Below are 11,977 nucleotides of genomic sequence, written 5' to 3' on the forward strand. Positions count from 1 at the left end.
CTCTTCCTGCTTTTCACTACCATCCTCTCTCATCTGAACTATTGCAACAGCCTTCTCTCAGTTTCACTACTTGACTCTAATCCCTCTCACTGTCTGTATTGCTGGGAGGATGGTGTTTGTAAAAGAAACCTCATATCACTTCCTTGCTCAAAAGCATTCAATGGTTCATTACTGTGTCATGATAGCAAACACATATACAATGCTCTGTGCCTTCCAGACACCATTCATGGACTTTGGAGGCATTACCTCTAATCCTCACATCAATCCAAGTGACAGAGGAAGAAATTGGTCACAGAGGTCAAATGACTTACCCAAGGCTGTGCAGCTGCTTAAGTCTAGAGCTGGGATTGAACTCAGGAGCCTGGCCTGAGGGCTGTGCTCATAGTTGTTGGGAACAACCGTGCCTGGTTTCAGAAGCTCTAACCCTCTCCCCCTTGGTTAAGGCTGAGTGAGCGACCTTCAGATCCTAAGCCACTAAGGAGACAAAACTTGTCTCCCAGGCAGGAGCACCACTTCTGCTCCTTTTTCTTCACCCTGCCTGGCCTCCAGTGCTTGATTGGTTAAGCCAATGACAGGTAAGATTCCTCAGGGGTGAATGATCTAAGACAGACATGATCACAGGGAGGCCCCAGGGAAGGACTTGGGGGGCTATAGCAAAAGGAGGTGATGGACCCTTGCCCCTTGGCTTTGACACAGCCTGAGTCCTCATTCTGTCTGTGAGAAGTCTCCTAATCTCCTTACATCCCCTGCCTGATGTAAGCCTGAAACAATGACAGAGGGCGGTGCAGCCCTCTGGAAAGGGTGGGTTCCTGTGTGATCAGGCCTAAGAAAGAATACATATATATACTGTGACACCTGCTTTGCCAAGAATGCTCTCAATTAAATGATAAGAGTCCGAGCAGGAAATGAGTTTGTTTCCCAAAGTTTTGTAGCCCTTTAGCTAATAGACCCTGACTCAGAATAAGCCCTCATAGTTCTTTGTATACTGTCTACTGTTTAATCCTTACTGCCTGACAATGATTAATGAGCTTTACATGTATTCCTGTGCAAATTGAAAGCCAATAAAAACCTGTCAAGGCAAGGGTCTGGGTGCTCTCCCCTTGAGAGAGTAACTGTGCCATGCCTTTTCCTCCACAGGACTCAGTAGTCCATGTGAATGTCTTGTCTCACCCATAATGCCGTGGACACCACGGGCCACTCTCCACAGCACATAGTCATCACAAAGGTGGAGGCCAAATTCTTTTCTGTGACCTAGGCCCTGCCTAACTCAGCTTCTCCATGTTTCTTATGCTCTGGTATTACAAAACTACCTGCATTTCCTCAAATGGGCCTCACTCCTCTGGGCCCTTGGATAATGCCTTCCCTTCTAATGGGGCTCTGGAAACCCTTGTCCTTCAAGACTTGTCTTTGGAGATGTTGGATAGGTTTACCCAAAGCTGGTTGGCTAGTGATGAGCACAGGTGTCTGCCTTAAAATAGGTGTTCAGTAAATACATGTGATTGAAATAAATGGAACTGAAAACAGCAGCAAGAGGAATTAGTACATCAAGAATGTCACAGGTATTTCACATACCACTTTCTCACCAAAGATTTCCACCGAAACCACCCTGTCCTGTGGCCCTTCCCTCTCCCATGTGACAGACAGTTACTCTGACAGATACATCCTTGTTGTGTCCTCTTGCATGTTGCTCCTCCTGGGTCAATCATGCAGAGCCCACCCCTGTTAAGTGGGGTCAGCCAATGTGGAAGGGGAGCCCTGCATGGACGCTCAGCCACCAGGAGCCTGGACAGGTGTCAGTGGCACTTTCCTCCACTGGAAACCAACTCATATATTTTGTTTACTCAGCCTCAGTTATGTTCCTGCCATTAACATTTCTTTTCTGGGCAGTGGTCTAAGTACACAAAGATGATGCTGTGTAAACCTCCGGAAAGGGGAACTCCAGGAGGGTGTGTGGGTTGTGCCCCAGGTCTGGGCATGATCACCATTAGGGAAATTGTAAAGAATGCCCAAAGTCAACGCTGCAGCTGGTAGCAAAGCATTGAAGATAGTTTGTAATAGATGATGGTATCAAGGCATCTCCAAAGACACTGTGCTCTGATGACCCCATAGAACTCTGATGCCGTCGGCACCCCTATGTCTGGGAACCCATTTTCTCCCCTATGTAGGGTGAGCCTTTGTTTCCGTCTAGAGGAATATGCCAAGCTGGGCGCTCTGCCCACACTGCACACTCTGCCCCCACAGAGGAAGGTTGACTCTGCTCTCTTCCTCAACATCTTGAAGGGGCTCTGGGGCCACAGGCCAAAGGGTCCATGCTTTGCTTGACAGTGGGTGTCAGCTGGGGAGGCAAGTGTCAAGTCAAGGGGTACTCTGGCTATCTTCAGAGTGTCCTACCTGTCTGTGCAAGCATCACCCCGATGGGGGTCTTCCCGCCTTTCTGGCCCCTCCTTGCTTCACTTCTGAGTCAAAGTCCCCCTTGAGCCCCTCTCCCTCCCTTGCACAGGCTGCAGCCTCCAGGACAAGAGTCCCCACCTCCTCTGCGGCAGATGCCAGGAGCCCTTTGAAACTTGCCCTTGGTCTCTGGAATCCTGACTCTGAGGCCGGGCATTCCGACAGCGACTCCTTGGGTGCGGATCTTGGAAAGGTCACTTCAGAACTGTCTCAGCCCAGGCCCCAAGGACAGGCTCTGCTTCTGTGAGGTTTGCAAGGTGCCAAAAACATCTCTGGTGCTCCGGCAGGAGTAGCCAATGGAAGCCAGGACCGGGACCCCTCCCACCCCTCCGCTCAATGGCATCCCAGCCTCCTGAATCTCTCCTCCCTCTCTCCTGACCTGACACCGAAGTGAGGACCCAGAGGCCTCAGGGTCTGCAGAACCCTCTCTGCCTGCCCTGTGGTTCCCAGACAGAGCCTCATCCTCTCTAAGGATGGCCTGGAAACAGCTGCTCCTTGTCTCCTGTTTCTCCACCGCTGTGCTTCTCCTGTCCAGTGAGTATGGGGACGCTCCAGAAGGGATAGATGTTAGGTGAGGCTGCTCAGATGGCTAGCCCAGAGACAAAGGGGGGTATTTATCTATAAGATGGCTGTGCTAAGGGGGGTGGTGTGTGTAACATAATACGACACAGAGAAAACAGCTTGCCTGGTGGTTTCCTAGGGGGATCAGCTCTGGGCTGGTGTGTGTGGGACCCAGGATGCCACACTGGGGCCTGGCAAGTCACAGAGTCTGGGAAAGACTGTCCTGGCCTGGCTGGGGTGAGGGTCCCTTGGGTGTGCTGCAGCCCTCACTCTGTGCTGTTGTCCACAGTGCTGCAGGAGGGGACAGGTGCATCCGTGGGCACCAGGCAGGTGGCTGGACAGGAGGCCCAGGAAGGTCAGTGCTGGGGCCACCCCATGGTGCAGGGTGGGTGTGCCAGCCCCTGCGGTGGCTCTGGTGGGCCCGAGCTGGTTATGACTGGCCTCTTTTGGGTTTCAGGTATGGAACAGAAGATATTCATGCAGGAATCAGATGCCTCGAATTTCCTCAAGAAGCGCAGCAAGCGGTCTTCCAAATCCCGAGACGAGGTCAATGGTAAGCATGCAGGTGACCCACCTTCTGCTGGTCCCTCTGGTTCTTTCTCTCTCCCAGGCAACTGAACTATGGGGACCACCGCAAGAGACTGAGGGCTCAACCTAGGTCCTCGGGCATCAAAGTGGCTACAGCTCTTAATTCGAAATTCCACATTTACTTGATGGCAGGTCACAACTTTTTTGACTGACTATACTGTCAGGGTAAGGAACAAAAAGGGGCAGTGCCACATGAACTTCACAGTGATGAGACACACCCAGGTTTCAGAAAGTTAAAAACATAAAAGGGAGAAACTATGTTCTACGAGCACAGTATGTCAGTGTGTGCTTTTCGGAGTATTGCGAAGTGAGCCAATATATGCAAGAGCAAGAGTATTGTGAGCAGGGAGGGGGCAAATTGGGACTTGGAACTGGGATTGTGGGTTTGGTGACAGTTTTACTGCTAAGTGGCCTTGGCCACTTCCTCTCCCGGGGCCCAAGTTTCCTTATTTACAAGCACCTGAAAGTGTGATGTTCAGTTAGCAATGTTTTTTTAAAGTTTTTGTTTTCGATGCATTCGGGAGGCCTTTGGGCTTGGAGGCCTGTCTCCTTCTCTGCCTGAATGATTCCTGGTGTCACCTGCCTAGCAGGGGCCTCATTTCCATGATCTGCCAATTTTCAAAGGCTTTTGAGTTTTCTGCCCTTGAACTAGATTCTTCCAAGGACTCTGAGCGCTGACTGTCTCTGAGTCTACGGCTTGATTCATTACTTGTGTGTGTGTCTGAATAAACCCTTTGTATTACTCAGCACACTCAGTAAGGTAACTTGTTCCATAAAAATAACAGGAGGGTTTTCAAATGATGGGGAAGAGAAGAGCAGAAAATATCAGGAGATACAATTCCTTTTAAAAATGGATAAATATTAACCACACTGGGAAAATTTCCAGGCCTCACACAATTTGGGATTTAAAAGTTAGCAAATGTCAAGAAACACTAAAAGGACTAATGGAGGTTAGGTAGTTCTTGATAGAAATCTGAGAAGCAACTTTTTGGCAGACTTTCAGTGGGGAACAGGCATGAATTTTAGAGGTAATTAGTTTCCATCCTCGGAAGTTGAGCCAAACAAAGAGGTGCATGACTAATCCAGAGGTTCCTCACCTTAAATACAACCTCAGTAAGTCAGTTGTGGGGGGCCAGGACAGCCTGGAGAATACCTAGGATGCACTTGAGTGAGTGCATCTCTTGTCACCTGGTCAATTTCTATGGATGGGCAGGAGATCAATGCCCACTTATGTCTCAGGTTGAGTAAAAGGCAAGTGATGAACTTGAGTTTGAAACCAGAAAACAAGCATCTGACATCTCTAAGCTTCTGGGTGAAGATGCAGACCACTTTAGGGTGAAAGGAGGAGCCAATCCAATGAAATGCATGTTTCTGAGAAGACTTGTGCACAATGCACAGTGGAAGAATAGCATCCGGTCCCAATAATTTAAATTGTTTTTATTCATTGCCAAGTCAAAGGTTTGATTTGTGGCACCTCCATAAAGGCATTTTGGGAAGATGGTTGTTTTTCTGGAGTAATGCTTCTTTAGGAATTGGTGGTGGCTCATGAAGCACCTGCTTAAAATCTAAACCCCCTGTCCCACTCTCCTTACCTCACCCCTACCACCCTGGCAGCTTATTGGTACCTGAAGCATCATCGGGGCATGTGTGGGTTGTAAGGGCACTCTGCCATGCACAGTGTGGTCTACCCAGCATTGAAGTGTGGGTGCCTGGAGCTCTGGCCCCAGTCCCAGCTCTGCTTTGACCAGCTGTGTGACCTTGCTTAAATCACTTCACTTCTCTGTGTTTGAATCCCCTCCTCAGAAGTGTGTAGATGTGGGGCAAGAAGCAAGGCATGGGGAAGGGCAGGTGTACCAGTCCCTTCTGCTGGACTGAGGATCACTGCAACTATGCAGGTGAAGGGACAAGTGTGGGAAAAGCATGGGATTTACCTAAGGAACCTGCACTGAGACCAATTCAAGTAACTTGATTTTCATCTGAGTTAAGTTAAACAATATAAACCTAATATAAATAACTAATATTTAATCAATTTACTTATTTCCAGGAGGATTTGAGATGGTTTACAGTATAATCATTTCACAAAAACATACCACTTGTTTCTCCCAGCACGCTCATACTGTGGGGTGGGACAGAAACCTAACGGCTTTCCTCAGTTTTCTGCTTCCATCATAAACCCCTACTTCCTCTTGTACTTCCAAGCTGGTGGAAGCAACAGGACCTCAGTCTCCCCACCTTTGAGGTGATGGGAATCATACCTCACATCATGGGGGGGAGTTGAGCCGTACCAAGGAACTGGTTCCCACTGCACCAGACATGGCCTTATTGCTACCATGGATTTTTCCAGCTGACGCCCAGACAAAAGAAATATTTTGAAGTATCTGAGTGTGCTTTAAATGATTTCCACCGGACAACTATACCTCTCACACCAAAGAGGTCAAGGTGAAGATTTGAGGGAAGAAGTGGATGAACTTTGAAACTAATTTATTTTTACATTTAAAAATCTAAAATATGGAGAGATTTTTCCCCCCAGGCTAAATTAGAACAGGTGAGAAATAGTTGTACCTATGATGAGGTGGGATGTGGGTGTTCAGGTAAGATTCTCTTTGGGGTTCAAGGTATTGTTGATGAGCTTCATTGCTCAACCACCAAGGAACAGTCACCATATTTATGTGTTCTCAGGGACAGTTTCAGTTTTCACTGGGAGCATTTCTTCTAACCATAGAGGTGTATCTCCAATTTTATAACGTGGAACTCAGATTCCTCATAAAAAGGTTGACAGCCAGCTTTACTGGAATAATTGGCATACAGAATAAGGCATACCTGTGGTTAGTATTTTCATCAGGAAGTTTGCCTGACCACCTCATATCCTGCACTAGTTATCTGTTGCTGTATAACAATTGACTCCCAATCTACCAGCTTAAGCAAATCGCCCCCCCCCCCAAATTTAGCAGCTTAAAACAACAAACATTTATTGTTTCACATTTGCTAGAGTCAGAAATTTAGGTCTAATTAATTGGTAGCCTCTGGCTCAGGGTTTCTCAATAGGCTGCAGTCATCTCAAAGCCTGATGGCGAGAAGGTTGGTTTTCAAGCTCATTCACATGGCTGTCGGCAAACCTCAGATCCTTGCTATTGGTTAAGGACACCAGTCCCTTGCCATGAGTAGACCTCTTCATAAGACAGGGTACAACATGGCAGCTGGCATTTCTGAGTGAGAGCAAAACTGCGAGAGAGGCTGACCAACCCAAGACAGAAGCCACAGTCTTGTTTGTAACCTATCTGGGAAGTCACGTTCCATCACTTTTGCCACATTCTGTTCATTAGCACCAAGTCACTAGGCCGGCACCACATGAGGGGAGGGAACTACCATACCTATGGGTATGAGTATCAGGAATCATCTTAGATTCCCTACCACAGGCCACTGCTGTATAGATTCCTATCATAACAGCCATAATGCCTCTTAGTAGTGAGACAGAATCTCTCTTCCTTGCTTCTTTAATCCCAGCGCATACCATACATTCTGGCCATGATAGGTGCTCAAGGATGTTGCATGGACTTGAAAGTATTAATTAATGTGAAATGAACTGTAAGTTGGATGACTCACTCTTATAATTTATTTCTGATCACTGGACTTCGTTTCTAAGTGGCCTAGTGTACCTGGACACACCCTAATCTCTAATCTTCACTAATCTTATGAGTGAAGCTAAATTACTTCACCTTCTGGGGTCTCAGTTCTTTTATTTGCACAAAGTGGTGTTGACTGAGAAGATCTCCTAGGTCCTTCAAGTTTGAAAGTCTGTAAGGAATAAACCATTTCAGTGAAGCCCCCCTCCTTAGCCCTTTCAAACAACCCCTTCCCAACCAGATTAAGTTCCTTAGGCAAAATGACTGGTGTTCCCCTAAACATCTGCAGATGCCCCTATTCTAGGGGGCAACTCTCACTTCTTGCCCTTTCACAGCGGAGGACAGGCAGAGGCTGCGGGCTGATGAGCTACGAAGAGAGTATCATGAGGAACAAAGAAACGAGTTTGAAAACTTTGTGGAGGAGCAAAATGATGGTAAGAGCTCTCAGCCAGCATCTCTGGGGAGTGGGGCTTTGTGGGAAAATCATGAGGTGCCTCTACTTCTTCTGCTAAAATTTTAAGTATAGAGTAGAAAGAGAATCTCTACTCTCATGTCTATAGGAATCTTGAAAATAAGGGAGAAAGTCATAAAATGGCCATAGAACTGGAGAAGGGATCGAAAATAATGGTAACCCCTTGGTTACCATGAGCTCAGGGACAGTGGGGCTGGGGGAATTGGGGGCTGACTGCATTTCCCCCTACTTGGGTATCACTGTGGTGGCCAGTGTTCTCTGGCTTAGCACTAGTAGAGTGGGGCTGGGAGGATTTCAAACTCAGTTTCAAGTGTCTTGGATTTATATCAGTGGGATGGCTCTAGGAACTACTCATCCTGGAAAACCAAGGCCTTTGTTTACCTATACACTATAATCAGCATCTTATCTGATTGGTAGAAGCAAACCAGGAAAACTCAGAAAGCACTGGTCACTGGTGCCCTGCCTTGAGCCCCTCCCCACCTCTGACACCAATGTCTACAGATGATACGAGGGCTCCAACACACCCACAGCATCAGGCATCTGCATGTTTCTACATGGCTTGCTTGTGCCCTTACCCCTGCTGTTAGTGTCTTCCCTGCTAAGTGTCTTCTTTGACTCAGTGTGTCTCACCAGGCAATCCACACTTCTCATTCCTGCCCTCAATCCTAGGGCAGACAGGGCTCCTGCCTCTCTCAGGAGTGCTGATTTCATTAAGACCTCAGTGGAGGCAGTGGGGTGAGGGTGTGGGTGAGCGGAAAGGGAGGCCAACTAAGTCTGCGAGGCTCATGTTCTTGTAAATGAAGAGTGATCAAATGCATAGAGGTCTGGAGACCATTGATGCAGAAACTGGCCCGTGAGGATGAGCTAAGAAGGGTAAAACTGAGGGCTCCAGAGGAGGGTCTTCCCACAGCTTCATGAAGGAGGCAGAGAGGTGGAGCAGGCAGCACCCTAAGGGTAAATGTTGACAAAGGGGAACCTTGATCTGATTTTTCTCCTCTTTCCTGGCCTCTGCCTGAGGACATTGACTGGAGCCCTGTGGCCAGGTTGCGGACACCTGCACCAGTGTGGGGGCAGTGCTCAGAGCTCTTCCCGGGGGCCCCCACTTCCCAGCCGCCCACACCCACCATGGGACTCTGGTTTCAGTTAGCTATCTTTATCTGACAATGTAACCAATTCTCAGAATTGGGAGCAGTTGGATATTCGTCCTTTCCCCAAGATTCTTGCTTCAGAAAAGCAAATGTTGAGGGATTGATTAGCACCGGTCACCAGAAAGACTTAGATTTCCAAGGAAGGAACTATAGGCAGGTGGTCTGGAGGGAATTCTCCCTCTGGTCAAGAGTGGCCTCCCTGAGGACCTGCAAAGTCCTCCCAAAGACCTCTGTATCAACCTACCCAGCACATGGTCCTGGTTTGGGGAAGGTGGATAGGAAAGGTTAGAGCCTCGCTCGGCTCTGCCATGGCTGCCCATTGCAACTCTACTCAAAACCACCAGCTTCACAGGGCAAAAATAACAGTTCTGCCTCCGAAAGCTCGGGGATAAACAGTGTGCTGAGCTCCCACTTCTAAGGCCTCAGTGGTAGCATACATCTGCGTCCACCTGCAAAGCCAAAAGCTTAAGTCAGGCCATCCCAGGTTGGCTGCATAACAAAGGATGCCTGGCCACAAGTGGTCCTACAGGAAAGCCACATGGTCAAGGTCTCTGGTCTTTACTAAGCAGGCCTACCCTTTGTCTAAGTTAAAATGGTCTAAGAAGAGTCTGGCATGGCCTGGGGGTAGAATCATACTCTCAAGATTGGCAAAGAGTAGCTGGTCTACCCAGCCTGAGGAAGGTTGGCACGGCCAATAGCTACCCAAAGCTCCAGTCTGGCCTCGACTCTGTGAACTTGATCTCTGGGGTACCAAGTCCCTAAGGGGATTTTCAGCATCTGGAGTAGCACCAATGAGAAGCTCCCATAGGAAGGAAACATTCTCAGCAGCCCCATTGCCTGCACTACCAGAGGTAACAAGGGGCCCTTTCTGTTGAGGTCATCTGGCTCTCACAGGAGCTAAGGGGAATTTTCTCCCCTGCTGAAGCCACCAGGCTGTGCTGTTAGCTGAATGCACAGAGGGTGCATTTCACTGGCACTAAAGTCAATTTCATAGGCTTTTTGACCCTTGATCTTACCTTCTTTTGTTAGGACTTCCCATTCTCCCAACAACATTTTTCAAAAATACTTTAAAATTGTGACAAAATACATAACATTTGCCACCTTAATTAATTTTACGTGTATAATTAATTCAATGGCATTTAGTACGTTCACCATGTTCTGCAACTATCACTGTTTCCAATACCCTTTCATCATCTCAGGATGAAGCTCTGTACCCAATTATGCAATAACTCTCCATTCTACACAGCCTCAGGTAACCTCTGATATATTTTCTGTCTCTATGAATCTGCCTAATCTAGATATTTCACAGAAGTGGACTCACACAATATGTCTTTTTGTGTCTGGCATATTTCACTTAGTATGTTTCAAGGTTCATTGCTGTTGTAGTGTGTATCAGAAGGTAATCCCTTTTTATTGCTGAATAATACTTGCATACATATATGTGTGTGTGTATATATATATATATCTCACTTTAAAAAATTATTTATTTATTTTTTAGGAAGGGGAAGGGAGGGAGACAGAGAGGGAGAGAAACATGAGTATGTGGTTGCCTCTCCTGCACTGCCTACTGGGGACCTGGCTTGCAACCCAGGCATGTGCCCTGACTGGGAATCGAACAGGTGACCCTTTGGTTTGCAGAATGGCACTCAATCCACTGAACTACACCAGCCAGGGCATATCTTACATTTTGTTTATTCACTTATTGGGTCTTGTTTTCTTTTAGATATTTCCTAAGTATATACCTAGTTCTTTTAGGTATATTCTTAGGAGTGGAACTGTTGGCTCACATGGTAATTGCTTAACCTTTTGAGGAGCTGCACACATGATTTTAAACATGGAAGGCCTTGTGCTATCGAGCTTTAATGGTACCTAACAAGAGCAGGCAGGCTTGAAATGGCTTTAGGAGCCTATTTCTACCATTGAACATAGGTGTTCTTCAGAAATAGGTCTTATCAAATACAGTAAAATCAGAACTTTTGGACTCATTAAAAACTCCCTCCTGATCTTTTAACCTTTTCTTATGAAAAATGTCAAATATATGTAGAAGTATAAATAGTATAATAAACCTCCATCAAATAACACCCAGAATCAACAATTATCAAGATTTCCCCACACTTGCTTCATCCATCCCTTTATTTGATTAGTTTTAAAAGCATTTTTAAAGCTTAGAAAACAGAACATGGTAGAGAAAGTAGTTACTCATAATCCCATTATTCGAATTTGACAATTGTTTCCTTCCTTGATTTTTTCAATGGTATGGCTTACAGACTATTTTTATTACTATTTTGTTACCTTGGTATTTTATGTCTTAAGTATTATAACTCTGGGCTGGTTTCTGCACGAGGCTCTTCCCCCTTTGCTGGTTGTGTAAGGAAAGATCCCTGACATGGGATGCCAGAGCTTGCTCTCTGCAATCTTGGCAGCCGACGCTGTTACCGTCCTGTCTGGGCCTGATTCTTACAGTATGACCTTTGGATTCTCAGTTCTCTCAGGTCCCACCACCTCCAACATTCGATGTTCGTCACTGATACACACAGGAGCAGTTGGCTCATGGCACTATGGCATGGGCAGTTGGGTTGACACCTGACAAGACAGCTTGGTGACTCTCTTCAGGTCAGAGTCCTTTCCATACTAACACAATTTTCTCTCTCCTCCCCAGAACAGGAAGAGAGAGGCCGGGAGGCTATTGAGCAATGGCGCCAGTGGCATTACGATGGCCTATACCCGCCATACCTCTATAACCGCCACCACATCTGACCTCATTGTCACAAACCCAGAAGACAGAGCTTGAAATGCATGTACTCACCCCAGGTGTTCCGTCCCAGGTGTTTGAGCAACTCTCTCTCACACAAACAAGTCCCTTCAAAGGGTCTCAACTTGGGGTGTGTGGTGGTAAACACGTAAGGCCTTTCTTTCTGGTGGATTAAAATGCCCTGGCTGTGGCTTCCTTACAGATGAATTCTGAGGTAAGCAATGCCCATGGGGCCGCCTAGCATCAAACCTAAAGTGGTTTCCCTTGCTTAGCCATTGTTCCCAAAGTGAGAGTCCCCTTTGATAGAAGAATGAAAAGAATCACAGTAGAGAGAGAACATTCCATATTTGCTTATAGCTTACAAATAAAAATGCTGAGCGAACAA

At 46.9% G+C, this 11,977-nt stretch overlaps 1 protein-coding gene across 3 annotated transcripts; it reads left to right on the forward strand.

The window, feature by feature from the left end:
- The first annotated feature begins 2,791 nt into the window (after positions 1 to 2,791).
- Positions 2,792 to 11,977, forward strand: UCMA (upper zone of growth plate and cartilage matrix associated). Of its 3 annotated transcripts, none has more exons than XM_028508060.2 (5): positions 2,793 to 2,982; positions 3,299 to 3,364; positions 3,467 to 3,562; positions 7,556 to 7,654; positions 11,500 to 11,977. In XM_028508060.2, the coding sequence occupies exons 1-5, from the start codon at positions 2,922 to 2,924 to the stop codon at positions 11,595 to 11,597; spliced, it is 420 nt and encodes a 139-aa protein (XP_028363861.1). In that variant the 5' UTR covers positions 2,793 to 2,921; the 3' UTR covers positions 11,598 to 11,977. The 3 variants fall into 3 exon arrangements, with proteins under 3 accessions (XP_035880764.1, XP_028363861.1, XP_035880759.1); XM_036024866.1 differs by lacking the exon at positions 2,793 to 2,982 and adding an exon at positions 2,983 to 3,019; XM_036024871.1 differs by lacking the exon at positions 3,299 to 3,364 and having other exon boundaries at positions 2,792 to 2,982.

The sequence above is a fragment of the Phyllostomus discolor genome, chromosome 1 (assembly GCF_004126475.2).
Source record: "Phyllostomus discolor isolate MPI-MPIP mPhyDis1 chromosome 1, mPhyDis1.pri.v3, whole genome shotgun sequence".
Classification (NCBI taxonomy): domain Eukaryota; kingdom Metazoa; phylum Chordata; class Mammalia; order Chiroptera; family Phyllostomidae; genus Phyllostomus; species Phyllostomus discolor.